This window comes from Tachyglossus aculeatus, chromosome X1, assembly GCF_015852505.1.
Source record: "Tachyglossus aculeatus isolate mTacAcu1 chromosome X1, mTacAcu1.pri, whole genome shotgun sequence".
NCBI classification, from domain to species: Eukaryota; Metazoa; Chordata; class Mammalia; order Monotremata; family Tachyglossidae; genus Tachyglossus; species Tachyglossus aculeatus.
This window is the reverse complement of record NC_052101.1, coordinates 46,501,280-46,517,200: the sequence shown is the minus strand read 5'-3', so window position 1 is coordinate 46,517,200 and position 15,921 is coordinate 46,501,280. Positions and strand designations below refer to the sequence as shown.

The 15,921-nt window shown below is 41.0% G+C and overlaps 1 protein-coding gene across 8 annotated transcripts in view; it reads right to left on the bottom strand.

Moving 5' to 3' along the window:
• Positions 1 to 310: 310 nt before the first annotated feature.
• The window catches only part of MEIKIN (meiotic kinetochore factor), a 46,316-nt gene continuing 30,705 nt past the window's right edge, over positions 311 to 15,921 (bottom strand). For 7 of the 8 annotated variants that reach the window (XM_038740066.1, XM_038740059.1, XM_038740064.1 and 4 more), the window contains 3 exons: positions 15,252 to 15,377; positions 14,354 to 14,469; positions 7,345 to 7,724 (listed from right to left, as the gene is read on the bottom strand). In XM_038740066.1, the coding sequence (XP_038595994.1) occupies positions 14,356 to 14,469; positions 15,252 to 15,377 (240 nt within the window). In that variant the 3' untranslated portion in view covers positions 7,345 to 7,724; positions 14,354 to 14,355. Of the gene's footprint in view, positions 392 to 7,344; positions 7,725 to 14,353; positions 14,470 to 15,251; positions 15,378 to 15,921 lie in introns of those variants that run through there. The other variant, XR_005447702.1, reaches the window with a different exon arrangement.

Genomic DNA, 15,921 nt, shown 5'->3' with positions numbered 1-15,921 from the left:
ATTGAATTAAGCCCTCCTCTCCTTTTCTCCCATTCCCTTCTGCGTCGCCCTGACTTGCTTCCTCATTCATCCTCCCTCCCACCCCCCCAGCACTTATGTATATATCTTCTAGACTGTGAGGTCGTTATGGGTTATACTGTACTCTCCCAAGAGCTTAGTAACACTGTTTTGCACACATTAAGTGCTCAATAAATGCGACTGACAATGAATGAATTACAGTAAAATTCTATTGTGTTCCCCCAAGCGCTGAGTACAGTACCCTCTATCCCCAGGAGGGGCTCAATGAAATAACTCACCCTCCCTGCCATATCTTCTCTTACTCCTCCATCGCCACTGCCACTGCTCATCTGGGCTGTAGGCTGGGAAAGGGCTTCTTCTCACCTCCGGGGCCCTTGAGAAAAGTCGACGAGAGTTATCGGGGAAACTCTGGACACTTTCGGGGGTCAGCCCAAGGGAAGTCACCTGAGCTAGAGTCACCACTGCAGCTTGATCGATGACAGGAAGGGGTACAGAGATTGTCCCACCCCTTGTGGCTTCAACAGCTTTGGCAGCAGCTCTAGATGACTCATCCTCAACAGATTTGAGAAGCCGTAAGGTGTAGTGGATAGAGCAAGGGCCTGGGAGTCAGAAGGTCATGGGTTCTAATTCCAGCTCTGCCACTTGGCTGCTGTGTGACCTTAGGCAAGTCACTTCACTTCTCTGTGCCACAGTTATATCTGTAACATGGGGATTGAGACTGTGAGCCCCATGTGGGACAGGGACTATGTCTAACCCAATTCACTTGGATCTACCCCAGTGCTTAATACAGTGCCTGGCACATAGTAAGAGCTTAACAAATACCATAACTATTTCCAAGCAACAGTAATCTCTGGGCCAACCCTGGTCACCGAGGGAGACCAGAACCCTCCAGATACTGGGCCTTGACTTGCTAGACTGCAAACTCACCTCTAGACTGCAAGGTCCTTCAGGGAAGGGAATATGTCTATCAACTCTGTAATACTGAACTCTTCTAAAGGTTTAGTACAGTGCTCTCTGTAAACAGTAAGCACTCAATAAATGATTGATTGAGGAAAGAGGTGGAGTCACTAGCCCAGCTCCACCTCTGACCCCTTTCCAATCCCAAGAGGCAGACTGGTTTAGTCACAGCTGCCCACCCTGTCCCAAAATCTAGGGGAACAAAGTTAACAGTCTCAGCCCCATGATGCCAAGCCCGTGGAGGTGATGATATTCTCATTTCAATAGAAAGAGCCCTACAGTACTTATGTACATAACTGTAATTTATTTCTTTATATTAATGTCTGTCTTACCCTCTAGACTGAAAGCTTGTTGTGGGCCAGAAATGAGTCTGTTATATTGTACTCTCCCAAGTGCTTAGTACAGTGCTCTGCATACAGTTAGTGCTTAATAAATACGATTGACTGACTGACTGAAATGGTCAGCTTTTGGGGGCAGGACCAATTATACATCCACTAGTTGCTACTGGAACTAGGTCAAAAGTAGGCATTATTGCTACACATATCCATGGTCCTCCCTTAGAACACTGTCAAATGGGAAACTGGGAAAACTCAAATACACTTCAAATCTGTCCGGTCCACTTTGGCGAAGCATTCTCAAAATTGCTTTCAAACTTTCGCTAATTGTTGATTAAATTCTCATCAATTGTCCTGCTACTCATACTACTACCACTGTTTCTTGCTACATTCTATAGCAGTCCATGTTTCTCTCAGAATGCAATTCACCACATCTTAATCATATGATCTATTTTGCCCTGCACACTGAAAGACACTTATGCTATCACCCTGAAGTCATGCTTGTTATAAAGAGAAAAACTGGCAGCCTAGAAGGTTAATTTCTGTATCCAGAGTTCTTTAAATTTTAAGTTAGCCAAAGGGATGGTCCTTAAACAACTGTCAACCTAACAGTGCCTCATCATCAGTCATCATCAAGGGTATTTATTGAGCATTTACTGTATTCAGAGCACTGTACTAAGCACTTGGGAGAGTACATTATACATTACAACAAAGGTGCCAGACACAGTCCCTGCCTACAATGAGCTTACAGCATCCATAACCCTATATATAGGGTTGTTTTATATATACATATACATAGATATATATAACAAATATATCTTCTCACAACCCACAGAGGGCTCACAGTCTATGTAGGAGGGATAACAGCTATTAAACCCCCATTTTAAGGATGATGATACTGAGAAATAGAGAATTTAAGTGACTTGCCCAAGGTCAAACAGCAGGCAAGTGACAAAGCCAGGACTGGAACCCAGGTCCACTGACTCCCAGGCTAATGCTTTTTCCACTAGACTGAGCTACCTCTTCCGTGGGATTAAGCACCCATGGACAGGGAAAGTGTCTACCAAATATGTTGTATTCCATTCTCCCAACTGCTTAGTGCAATGCTCAGCACACAGTAGGCACACAATAAATACCACTGACTGGTCAAAGTGGCTTTATTTCTCAGAACCCCGAGGAGAGCCCAACCTTGCTTCTGTGGGACAACCATGAGCAATCTTTCTCTGTTTTCCAGAGGTTTGTGGAATGGATCAGAGCTTAGAAGGGACCTCTAGGTTTCCTGAAACTGGCCACCCACTGAACGGGCAGGAAGAAATTGTTCCCCGTTCCATGAGTGTCTCATGTCTGTCAGCTGATAAAGTGGAAGTAAGTTCCTCTCTTTCGCTTACTCCTGTTCAGCCTAGATCATGCTCACAGCATCTATTATTAGTCTTGGGAAAAGTGGAGAATTTCCATGACCCTATGCTGACTAGCTCATCTGCAAAAGCTGAGGCAGCCACAGGCTCCTGGAGGTAAGTGGCCGTGATCCACCCAATGGAGAAAATGAGTTGTCTCTATGAAGGTCATGATGATTATGCTATTTAAATGCCTACTACATGCCAAACACTGTTTTAAGCCCTAGGGTAGGTACAAGTTAATCTGTTTGGACACAGTCCCTATCCCACATGGGGCTCGCAGTCTAAGTAGGAGGGAGGATGGGCTTTGAATCCACTTTTTACAATCCCTTCCTGATAATTTAATGTCTACCTCCCCTGTTAGATTAAGATCCTTCAATCAATGGTATTTATTGAGTGCTTACTGTGTGCAAAATACTGTACTAGGCTCTTAGTAGAGTACAGTATAACAATGTAAGACACATTCCCTGCCCACAGTGAGCTTACAGTCTAGAGGGGGAGACAAACATTAATATAAATAAATTACATATATGTACATAAGTGCTGTGTGGCTGGGACAGGGGAATGAATCAAAGGAGCAAGTCAGGGTGACGCAGAAGGGAGCAGGAAAAGAAGAAATGAGGGCTTAGTCGGGGAAGGCCTCTTGGAGAAGATGTGCCTTCAATAAAGCTTTGAAGGGGATAGAGTAACTGTCTGTTGGATATGAAGAGGGAGGGCATTTTAGACCCGAGGCAGGACATGTGAGTGAGACTGGCAGCAAGACAGAGAAGACAGAAATAGGGAGCAGGGATCAGATCTACCAACTGTTATGTATTCTCCCAAGTGCATTGCTCTGCATAAACTAAGTGCTTAATAAATACCACTGACTGATTGATTAACTAGAGCCATGAAAGAAGTTACATCTCTTTGCATGAATGAAAAACTATCTAGAAGTTTGCCACCTTTATGCAGAAACCAGGTAACAGGCAATTTAAAAAATTTGAGTTTCAGACTGAGTACAGAACCACATACTTATTGGGAGACTGTCCCCCAAATTTAGGTCCTAGCAAGGATTTGGGAATATAGAGCCAAGAGGAAATTGACAGCAATCTGGGGCTATTTTTTATAGTATTTGTTAAGAACTTATTAGGTGCCGGGAACTGTATTGAGCACTGGGATAGACACAAGCTAAACAGCTTGGTCACAGTTCATGTCAGTCAGTCAATCGTATTTATTGAACGCTATGTGCAGAGTGCTGTACTAAGCACTTGGTAGAGTACAATACAACAATATAATGGACATACTCCCTGTCCACAGTGAGTTTACAGTCCCACATGGGACTCACAGTCTTAATCCCGATTCTACAGATGAGGTAACTAAGGCAAAAAGAATTGAAGTAACTTGGCCAAGGTCACACAGAAGACAAGTGGCCGAGCTGAGATTAGAACCCAGGTCCTTCTGACTCCCAGGCCTGTGCTCTATCCACTTGGCAACATGGGTTCTTGGAGCTCTGGATTATTGCCAAATTGACAGTATCTGCGAAATCCTGAGCATCTATGTGGTCTTATTTTTTTAATAGTTATCATCATCATCATCATCTATGGTATTTATTGAGTGTTTATGTTCAGATCACCGCACTAAATGCTGGGAAGAGTATAACACAATGGAACTGTCTGACATGTTTCTTGCCCATAATGCATTTCCAATCTAGAGGGGGAAAACAGAAGAATCCAGCTATAAGGAAATTGAGTACTCACCCTGCATTCAACGTGCCCTGATGTACCCAACCATTTCTCCCAACACAGTGCTGCAGTCTATCCAGATGTACTTGGCAGACTTCCTTATATCTGAATTTACAGTATACAAATCCAGCTTCTCACTTGTTTTACTCCTTCTCAGAAGCATGGCTTTCTGTGAGTGGTTTAGTGTACACAGATAAATGCAAACTCTTTGTATAGATACAAGAAACAGCATGGCCTAGCAGAAAGAGCACAGGCCTGGAAGTCAGAGGACCTGGGTTCTAATCCCAGCTTTGTCATTTCTCTGCTGTGTGACTTTGGGCAAGTTACTTCACTTCTCTGTACCTCAGTTCTCTCATCTGTAAAATGGGAATTCGATACATGTCCTCCCTCCTACTTAGACTGTAAGCACCATATGGAACCTGCTTATCCTGTATCTACCCCAGAGCTTAGTACAGCATTTGACTCATAGTAAGGACTTAAATACCATTTTTTTTTTATATTTGTTAAGAGCTTACTATGTGCCAGGTACTGTATTAAGTGCTGGGTTGTCATGGATACAGTCCCTGTTCCACATGGGGCTCTGTCACAAGGCCATGCCTCTTCATTATAATTAGACGTACACTATTATTAGATGTACACATTACACCCTATGCACCGGTTGTGAGTGCTTATAAATACTGCAGTGAAAAAAAGTTGGAGATTTAACCAATAGATTTAAATCTAAGAAGTATTTATTTTAAAAGATTGAGTTATCAACTTTTTACAAATTTTAATTATACATATACATATATAATTAAAATTTCTATATTATATATATATAAATATATATATGTATAGTATTTATATATATATATATTTATGTATAGTATTTGTTAAGCGCTAAGTGCCAGGCACTCTACTAAACACTGGAGTAGATACAAGCTATTCAGGTTGGACACAGTCCATGTCCCTCGTGGAACTCACAGTCTAACAGGCACAGAGAGGCTAAGAGACTTGCCCAAGGTCACACAGCAAACAAGTATACTTGCACTTGTGCTCTAATATCACAATTGAATACTGAAAGGCTTGAAATAATTGATATCAAATTCTGATGCAGTGTCTCTGATTCAAGAAAGTATGAGTTTAGGACAACCCTAAACTCTCCTTATCTGTTACAATTTACAAAGTGGGAAGAGCCAACAAAAACAATCATAGCTGCCATTTGTTTCTTATGAATACTTTCTAGGCTAAAGAGATCTGATTGGCCTTTGTCTACGGCAAAAAAAAACCCAACATTGTACAAATCCAGTAACTTTCCAATTCCTGCATTTATGAAAGATGCCCAACTCATATTGACCTGTGATTAAAGGCTTCTGCATTTTATTAATCTAACAGGTGCATATGCCTTCATAAAAGGATTTATGAATTGTAGCAGGCGACCAGGTTTAAGGTAACGTATGAACTGGAGGCTCAAAATAGCCACCTGTTAAAATGGAGATCTAAAACTCACTTCAGCCACCACTCTTTTTTTACTTCTACCCTACCAAAACTTAATCATTAGAGATGTGTGCTTAGAGGGTTTGTCACTGTTCGAAATAACAGACGCAAACATTATTCGTTTTAATGCTCTGCTTCAGTTTTCTGCTCATTTGGTTGCCAAACATTTACACTCTTGCTTTGTTTTTTGCCGAGTCCCTGTGTCTTGAACTACCCCCACCAATTTTACTGCATAAAAGCACTGAAATTTACTTCATACTGAGCTAATACTAGATGGTTTTAGCATAAGGGCTTAGCAAGGTCAGGTTTAACAAAGAAGAGTACTGGGAGAAAGGCTGATTTTACAGATTAGCACAAGGAGAAGATTATATCCCTTTCCCAAAAGGCTCAGGAAAATAACTCTCTACCCTCTGCCTTCCTAAGGCATCCACACAGCTGCATATCCTGACTACTTTTCCAGGTGGAAAAGTCATCAGGCACACATATGAGTTTCACAGTAAAGCACACATTTGAGTTTCATAGTAAATAAGGAAATATATAATTGTGGAATGGGGACATAGCATGGCTCAGTGGAACGAGCCTGGGCTTGGGAGTCAAAGGTCATGGGTTCTAATCCTGGCTCCGGGAACAGTGCTTTGTACATAGTAAGTGCTTAATAAATGCCATCATTATTATTATTATATCTGCTATGTGACCTTGGGCAAATCACTTAACTTCTCTGAGCCTCAGTTACCTCATCTGTAAAATGGGGATGGAGAAACTGTGAGCCCCACATGGGACAACCTGATCACCTTGTATCCCCCCTAGCACTTAGAACAGTGCTTTGCACATAGTAAGCGCTGAACAAATGCCATCATTATTTTATTCATTTATTTAACTCGCAATTAGACAGACAAATGTACTAAAAGAGCTTGATATAAACAGCATCAAAACTGTTTTCAAATGGACAAGCTATAACTTGCAAAAATCAGTATTTATGGATGTTTTCAACTGAGTGGACTTTGTTTAGAAAATGGCAAGTATAAATAAATTTAATTCTATTAGTGTAAATACAAGGGTTTGTTGAGCCAACATTACCGTTTACTTTTAGGAACTAAGTAAACATTACGGAGGGGTTAAGCTGCAAAATGTAATGTCTTTTCCCAAGGATATGATCAGCCAATGAAAGTTTTTCAGATGATGTAATATATGGAATATTTGGTATGTCATTGGTTGGATGGGCCAGGCTTTCGCTGCTTTAGCAAGCTGTGGAGTAGAATTTCTTGGAGCTAAACCGAACTGGAATTAGGTCTCTCTCTCTCTCTCTCTCTCTCTCTCTCTCTCTCTCTCTCCCCAACTCATGCGGATTCAATTAAATTCAGTTAAATATAGCTTAATAAAAAGGTTCTCATTTTCTAATTCTTGAAGATTTTATCACATTTAATTGAAATACAGCATGACGAAAATAAACTCTGACAACAACCTAATCGTACTTATGAACCTACAACACAAACAATTTTACAAATTCCTTTCAACTATTTTAAATGTCACACATACTTTTTTAATCTTTTGCTTTTAGGACAACATTTAGAACTCAACTTGACTGCTCAAAATGAAATGGCTATTTAACGTATGGAACATTTGAGAACAAGATCCAACCTACTTTGAGCTACAAAAATATTAATAATATCTATCAATTTTCATATATTTATTTTAGGTTACAAATTTCAACCAGGCAAACTTGTTCAGTGTATTTTGCTTCACCTGTCATTTGACTTTGGAAGGAAACTGAAAGATTCAGTCATAACTCTCTTGCCCTCAGTCAATCCATCATGATAGTATATCTGTGGGGGAAAAGGAGATAGAAGTATCACAATTTGCTCTGAAGGAGTTCTAGTCTTAAATATAGGTCCCTGAATTAGTATAGGAATACCAAAGATGGCTACTTAAATGTCCCTTTCAACATCCATTTGAACATTTTGATTACATAGGTTCAGGTTTGCCAAATGGGCTCAGAGGAAAAAGTTCATACATATGAAAAATTCATTTTGAACAAACACGCAGTTTTTTGGTCAATTCTCAAGTTTTAAATCTATACTACATACATTTGAAAGGAAAGTAGAAATACTGAGTGTTCATTTCTTTTTTTGTGTGGAATTTATGATGGCATTATTCCATAAATGTAAACGATGATATAATGTAAAGAGAGAATTTATGTCAAATTCCAAGAACTAGATTTACTAGTTATGGAATATTTTTTCCGAAGAATTAGCTGTGTTAAAGATAGCCACTTAGCATAGGGATAAACTTACATCGGAAAAGAGTGATGAAATGACTGAATGAGACTTTAACAGAATCAAAGTTAAAGATGAAAGCTTTCCATGCAATGTACAACCAGGGAACTCTACCCCATAACAATATCCTATCCGAGAGACAAATTCACTATGAAAACTTTACTAGGAAAGAATCCCTTCTCAGAGACTGATCCCTCTGGTTAGAACTGACAGCTTTAAAAAAATGAAATGGCATAAACAAGCACTCTATTGTACTTGGGGAAAATGGGAGGGGCTAGTTAATAAAGAAATTTTGCCTAACTACCAGTCATGACTGCCAGGAGGGGGGCAAAGTCACAGAGAGCTAGAGTGCTTCTCAGAAGGAGGACTGTTGGCCAATCAAATGAACAATGTTCACTGGCTGCTTATGGTAAAGTCAATTTACTCTTTGCAGGCACACCTGTCAGGCCAGGTATGTTTAATTACTTTTTATCTTCTTTCATGATTCCTTCCACCCCACCCTCCTTTAAACCTCCAGACTCAGTGCTCCCCTGACAGCCCCTTTCTCCTCTAAGCACCAGAATCCCACACGCCTGTTCTCTCATTCATTCATTCCATTGCATTTATTGAGCACTTACTGTGTGCAGAGCACTGTACTAAGTGCTTGGGAAGTACAAGTCGGCAACATATAGAGACAGTCCCTAATAATAATGATAATAATGATAGCATTTATTAAGCGCTTACTATGTGCAAAGCACTATTCTAAGTGCTGGGGAGGTTAACAAGGTGATTAGTTTGTCCCAAGGGGGACTCAGTCTTCATCCCCATTTTACAGATGAGGTAACTGAGGCCCAAAGTCACACAGCTTTTAAGTGGTGGAGCTGGGATTTGAACACATGACCTCTGACTCCAAAGCCCGGGCTCTTTCCACTGAGCCATGCTGCTTCTCCGTGTTCCCTACCCAACAACTGGCTCACAGTCTATCCCAGCAGCTGGGACCTGCATAGGGGAGGAAGCTGGGTGCCATGTGGCCCCTGTGGCTTTGATAAGTAAGCGCTTAACAAATGCCATTATTATTATTATTATTATCTTGGGTGTAGGGAAGCAGTTTGAGGAACCTTTCCCTGCTGTAAGAGGACAAGCAATTTAAGGTTGAAAAAGAAGGGTGGGGGGAAGCCACTAAGGGCAGGTCCAGGGAAAGGGATTTAAAGGATTAAAGAAGCAGCAAAAAATGAAAAAACTAAACCTGGGACAGGGGGCAATGTCATGGTGCCCTACTTGGGGCCCACTACAGCAGGAACTCAGAGATATCCAGCTGTCACAGACATCTTTCATTCATTCATTCAATCATATTTATTGAGCACTTACTGTGTGCAGAGCACTGTACTAAGCGCCTGGGCCTACCCTGTGGCCCAAGACTCCTAGGGAGGACAAAGCTCTGGGAAAGTGGAATAATCTGACTGGATCACTGTCCTCTCTAACTCAGAAGGAGGAGTCAAGCAGTCTAATCTGTTGTAAACTCTCCTTGCTGGGTTCCTCTCACAAAGATCAATAGGCAAAACTGCCATGTTGGATGGGAAAGTGGGAAATTACATAGGTTTAACTTGTACATATTTACTATTCTATTTATTTTATTTTGTTAATACGTTTTGTTTTGTTGTCTGTCTCCCCCTTCTAGACTGTGAACCCACTGTTTGGTAGGGACCATCTCTATATGTTGCCAACTTGTACTTCCCAAGCGCTTAGTACAGTACTCTGCACACAGTAAGCGCTCAATAAATACGATTGAATGAATGGATGAATATTTTTGGTTCCTATTTTTGTGGACTAACCATGGTTCATGGTCAACCACTGTTGAAGTCTAAGGAAAATACGAACTATCTTTTTCTGTGAAATATAGTGAAATTACCTCATATTAGGTGTTTATTAAGTACTAAAGTATCAAACGCTGTGCTAAGTGTTAAGGAAGATATGAGATAATCACATTAGACACAGTCCCAATCCCCCAAAATGGGGTTACAATTTGAGAGCAGATGTCATTCCCATTTTACTGGTGAGCAAACTGAGCTCCAGAGAGGTTTATTTCTAACTGAGGAACAAGACACTTAATCACAACCAAGGGGGAAATGAAATATTTCATTTAGAATGAAATTTTGAAAAAGATCACACAGGAAGCCAAGACATCTGGAAATTTACTTCCAAGGACCTTTAATAAGCTGCATACCGTATCAGGTGCCATTAATATTAAACAAGTACTGTCAATGTGATCGTTTAAATTAAGTAGTGATTAATCAGGTTTGCTAAATGTAAATACTTCATTTTAAAAAAGAAAACAGTGATAGCCAATTATCTCAATTTTTTTCAAAAATGGAATTTGTTAAGAACTTACTATGTGCCAGGCATGATACTAAGTGCTGGAGTAGATGTAAACTAATCATGTTGGACACAGTTCAAGTCCCACAAGGGGCACACAGTCTTAAACCCCATTTTCCAGATGAGGTAACTGAGACCAAGAGAAGTTAAGTGATTTGCCAAGGTCACACAGAAGACAAGCGGCAAAGCCGAGATTAGAACCCAGGGCCTCTGACTCCCAGGCCTGTGTTCTTTCTACTAGGCTAGATTGCTTCCTTTATTGCCTTCAATGCTCTTCAATTTTCTCCTTCTTACAAATCTGCTCCTTTGACCAGATACTCCTCAGCACCGTGCTCTTTGCTCCTCCCAAGCTTTGTCACTCTGTTTCACTCTCGACTCTTCCGCTTCCAACCCCTTGCTCACACCCTTCCCCCCTTCCTGGAATTCACTTCCCCTTCAAATCTCCCAGATCACAAGCCCTTCTGAAATCCCAACTCCTCTGATAAGCAGTCCCAGATTAATGTATACCACCTGAGCTCATTTCATCTACATACTTGACCAAGCGTAGTATACATGTACAAAAGCAGCATGGCTTAATGGAAAGAGCACAGGCCTAGGGGGCAGAGGATCTGGGTTCTAGTCCCGGCTCCGCCACTTGTCTGCTGTGTGACCTTGGGCATGTCATTTAACTTCTGTGCCTCAGTTCCCTCATCTGCAAATTGGGGGTTCAATACCGCTTCTCCCTACTTAGACTGTGAACCCCATGTAGGACCTGATCATCTTGTATCTACCCCAGTGCTTAGTACAATGTTTGGCACATAGTAAGCACTTAAATACCACAATTATTATCATTACTTACCTATCTTCTCACATCTTTGATATCACCAGCTGGATTCTTGTTTTTCTTCCTGATTCTACTACTTGAATCTATCAACATCTTTCTTTAGACTAAGTTTTTTGAGGCAGGAACCATGTGTTTTATTTCCATTGTACTTTTCCACACACTTAATGCAGTGCCCTGGACACATGGGGCGCTCAATAAATACTACTTATTGGCTTTACCCCTTCACTCCTCATGCTAGCTCAACCTCTACTCTCTACAAAGCTGGAATGAGGGACTCCGGAGAGTCTACTGTCTGAGCTCTTAGCAAAGGCCCAGAAGTAGTCAGGGGTCTCGTATAAATGAATGAGCTGCATTCTGGAAAAATCCTGCATTAGGGAAAATTCACAATATAGTCCTCACCCCTGTGTCTGACGCTGAAAACATGCACACAATCATCATTAGGCTCCTAAGACAGTCAAGGAACAGCTCTAAGTCTCCAGGAAAATGTTATATTATAATCAGACCTCCAAATAAACTAACCAGGGAGGCTCAACCAAGATTTTCTTTTAAATGGTATTTGTTAAGCTCTTACTATGTGTCAAGCACTGCACTAAGCACTGGGGTAGATCAAGTTTAGACCCAATCCATGTCTCACATGGGGCTCAGTCTTAATCCCCCATTTACAGAGGAGTGAACCGAAGCTCACAGAAGTGAAGTTACTTCGCTAGTGGGTGACTTGCCCAAGGTCATACAGCAGACAAGTGGCGGAGCTGGGATTAGAACCCTGGTCCTTCTGATTCCCAGGGCTGTGCTCTACCCACTAAGCCACACTGGTTTGATTCTGAAGGAATTACAATGTAACAAGTGAAATGGCCATATGGTTATTGATCGACTATTTGAAGAAAAATGTATTAAAGTTTGATGATTAAAAATGAAAACTTATGTTAAAATTTTTCCCCTTTTAATCCATTGTCTCTGATCCTTCTCCCCCTTCTAGACTGTGAGCCCACTGTTGCATAGGGATTGTCTCTGTTGCCGAATTGTACTTTCCAAGCGCCTAATACAATGTTCTGCACATAGTAAGCGCTCAATAAATACGACTGAGTGAATGAATGGCCACGAGGAAGCTCAAATGATTGACTAATAGTCACATGAGGCTTTTACCTGGAAGGAGTTTGCCGCCACCCAGTGGCTGAATTTAGACTAGGTCTAGTTGAAAACCTCAATTTGTTGACCACCCCATCATTAGAGAGTCTGGGTGAAAAATAAGTCAAGTCCAACCGATTTTTTAAGGTACTAAAAAGGCCAAGGTCATTCACCTGACTAGCAGATCATCCTGGCAAGGAGGGATGAAAAAGAACACTTAGCCATCGTAAAGAGAGCTCATGCCAAGGAAACGGGAATAGTCTGAAAGGGACTTGCTGTAAAGGCAGAAAATCAGATTAACGGAAGTCAAAATGCTACTGTGTAAGATGTTAAAAAAAAGAAGAGTAGCGTCCAAATCACCCCAAGGGTGGCTGGCGCCCAGAATTCCCAGGGGGCTGGATTGCAGGCCGAGAACCAGCGTTAGTCCTGGGAGTCTCGGTCATCGCACTGACAGTTGCGATCATTACAAAGCCACAACTGCTCCCGCCAAGAAAGTGCCACCAGACAGAGATTCATAATAATAATAATGATAATAATAATGATGGCATTTGTTAAGTGCTTACTATGTGCCAAGCACTGTTCTAAGCGCTGGAGTAGATACAAGGTAATCAGGTTGTCCCACATGGGGCTCACAGTCTTAATCCCCATTTTAAAGATGAGGTAACTGAGGTCCAGAGAAGTGAAGTGACTTGCCTAAAGTCACACAGCTGACAAGTAGCAGAGCTGGGATTAGAACCCATGACTTCTGACTCCCAAGCCTGGGCTCTTTCCACTGAGCCACGCTGTACACAGCCAACGGGCAACTGAGCTAAGCCTCAGTCTACCCACAGAAGTGCAGCTGCCTCTGTTTACCTCTACTCAGAGAACCCACTCACTGTCCTTCAAATTAGAAGATGACACTATTGATGGTGAGAGGCTTTTACTGTAAAGGGACAGCGTCATTCATTCACTCAATCGTATTTATTAAGTCCTTACTGTGTGTGATGTACTGCAATTAGTACCTGGGAGAGTACAATATAACAATCAACAGACACAGACACACTTCCTGCCTACAGTGAGCTTAGTCTAAAGCCTCTTGGTTTCCCAGTCTTCCACATACACTTCATACACTTTTGATACGGAATGAAAGCTATTGATTCATGTCTTGCTTTGCTGCAAGGATTTTTTTTAATCTGTCATAATAATAATAATTAATAATGATGGTATTTGTTAAGAGCTTACTATGTGCAAAGCACTGTTCTAAGCTCTGGGGTAGATATAAGGTAATCTTATATCATCTTATGTCATCTTCAATCTGGTCGCAAAAGGTGATGAGAGGGTATGTCATACTAACAAGATTGATGGCTATATGGTAGGCATTATCTTGCCAAAAAGCCCACGTGCTGAACATCCAGGCAAATGGGGGTGCTCTTCCTAACGGGCCGCTGTATTAGCACCATGGGATTCCTTGCAGAGGTTTTTATTCTTTCGGAGGCAGTGATAACAATAATAATCATGGTACTTGTTAAGTGCTTACTATGTGCCAAGTACTATTCTAAGTGCTGGGATAGATACAAGGTAATCAGGTTGTCCCACATGGGGCTCACAGTCTTAATCCCCATTTTATAGATGCGGTAACAGGCACAGAGAAGTTAAGATACTTGCCCAAAGTCACACAGCTGTTGTGGCGGAGCCAGAATTAGAACCCAAGATCTCTGACTCCCAAGCCAGTTCTCTTTCCACTACGCCATGCTGCTTCTCTCCCACTATCTCTGTACTTGGTAGGCTATTCTGGAACACAACTATTCTGTTGAATAGTTAACCAAGTGCAAGGTGAAAAAAAAGATATGTTATGGTGAAACACACTCCCTCTGCCCCCCTCAAGACCCCCTCCTGTTACCTTTAGGCTCTTTTTTTAAGGTGGGATTTTTTTTTGGTAACATATTTGATCTTTCCCATTCTAGTTCCTGGTGAAGCTCTCAGAATACAGCATATTTCAGGTGCATTAGGTGGAATCTAAGAAAAAAAATACACAACTTTGTAAGAGCATTATAACAGGATTTATTTCAAAAGCCATCTTCCTCTAAGAATAGGGCAGCATGTCACGAATAGGCTGTGAAGTGTCACCTCCTCCCCCAACCCAATCCTTTAAGGGATTTGGGGTTACTCATGCATGGGCTTAGGAGTGCTGGGTTGTTCTTCCCCAGTTGGAGCAAAAAGAACTTTCCAAATTCAGCGGGAGCCTTGAAAGTGGGAAGTATACAATCCCGCTCCCTGTGGGACTCCTGAGGGGTAATGCAATAAGACTAAAGTGCTTGAAGACCCCAAGCTGAGAAATCAAGCCAATGCTCTGCCACTGTATTTGCCAGTACCGAAGACAGTCAGGTAAGTTGTCAGGTTCAACTCTTTTTTTTTTTTTTTCAATCAGAGGAGAGAGTTTGATTTGCCAAGGCCCTTCAACAAATAAGAGCCAAAATCATAATAAACGTTTAATTTACTAAGTATGACAATGTTATAAATTTCAGTAGTCAGTTCTTCCAGAACACGTTTTCAGTGCACATTTTAGATGGAATATGACAGCAGAACTAGGTAACATTCTTCTGAAAACAAGGATTTTATCCAGACTGTCATAATATACACAAAGAGTCTGTATATATGTGCGTGGCATCAGGCTTATGGGGAATACTAAAAGGCGAGGTTTTTCCAAGAACACAACCTCTGCATTACAGAAGAACTTCATAAAGTGTCTGGGGAAAATTATGTTGAAATTAAGAAAAAAATTATAAAAGGATTGTAACCTGATAAGGAGGTCCTACTTCTGAATTTAAGGATGCAGGAACAATTTCATCTGAGTTTATAAAACAGCTCACGTTTGGTAATAATTCCTCCTCCAAAGATGATTTTTTCACAGGTGATAAATTAAGCTACATTACATCAAAGGAAGAAGAATGAAAGGAAGAATTTAGAGCAAAATAAAATTAGTCCATTTTAAAAAAAGTTAGCATCCATTACTTAATCTACACCACTCACCTATTCTTAACAACCACATGCCTTTCATTCAGTGATCCTGATGTCTTAAAAGTTTATGGTTTTTTTTTTTTATTTACTGAGGCTAAGGAAAACAAAACATTTTCAGGTGGGAAGCTACACTTCTCTCTAAACACATACCACTTCGATTGTGAAAGGCTGACACTCAAATGAATGAATGAATTTGGAATGCTTAAACAATTCAAAAATACATATCCTGTTTAGGATATATTACATTCAAGGATCCCTCTGGATCTATTTGGAAAGCCTCTTAGCAAGCTATGGATTCAGCTGGTTCGACCTATACATTAGTTGCTAGACTCTGGGGCCACCCTGAGAGTACAGGAGGGAACTGAGAAGACAGGTTGATCGAAATTCTAGTAGGACTGAAAACTTACCTCAAAAGACCAGGGATCCTTTAAATGGGTTGGTATTCTTTAC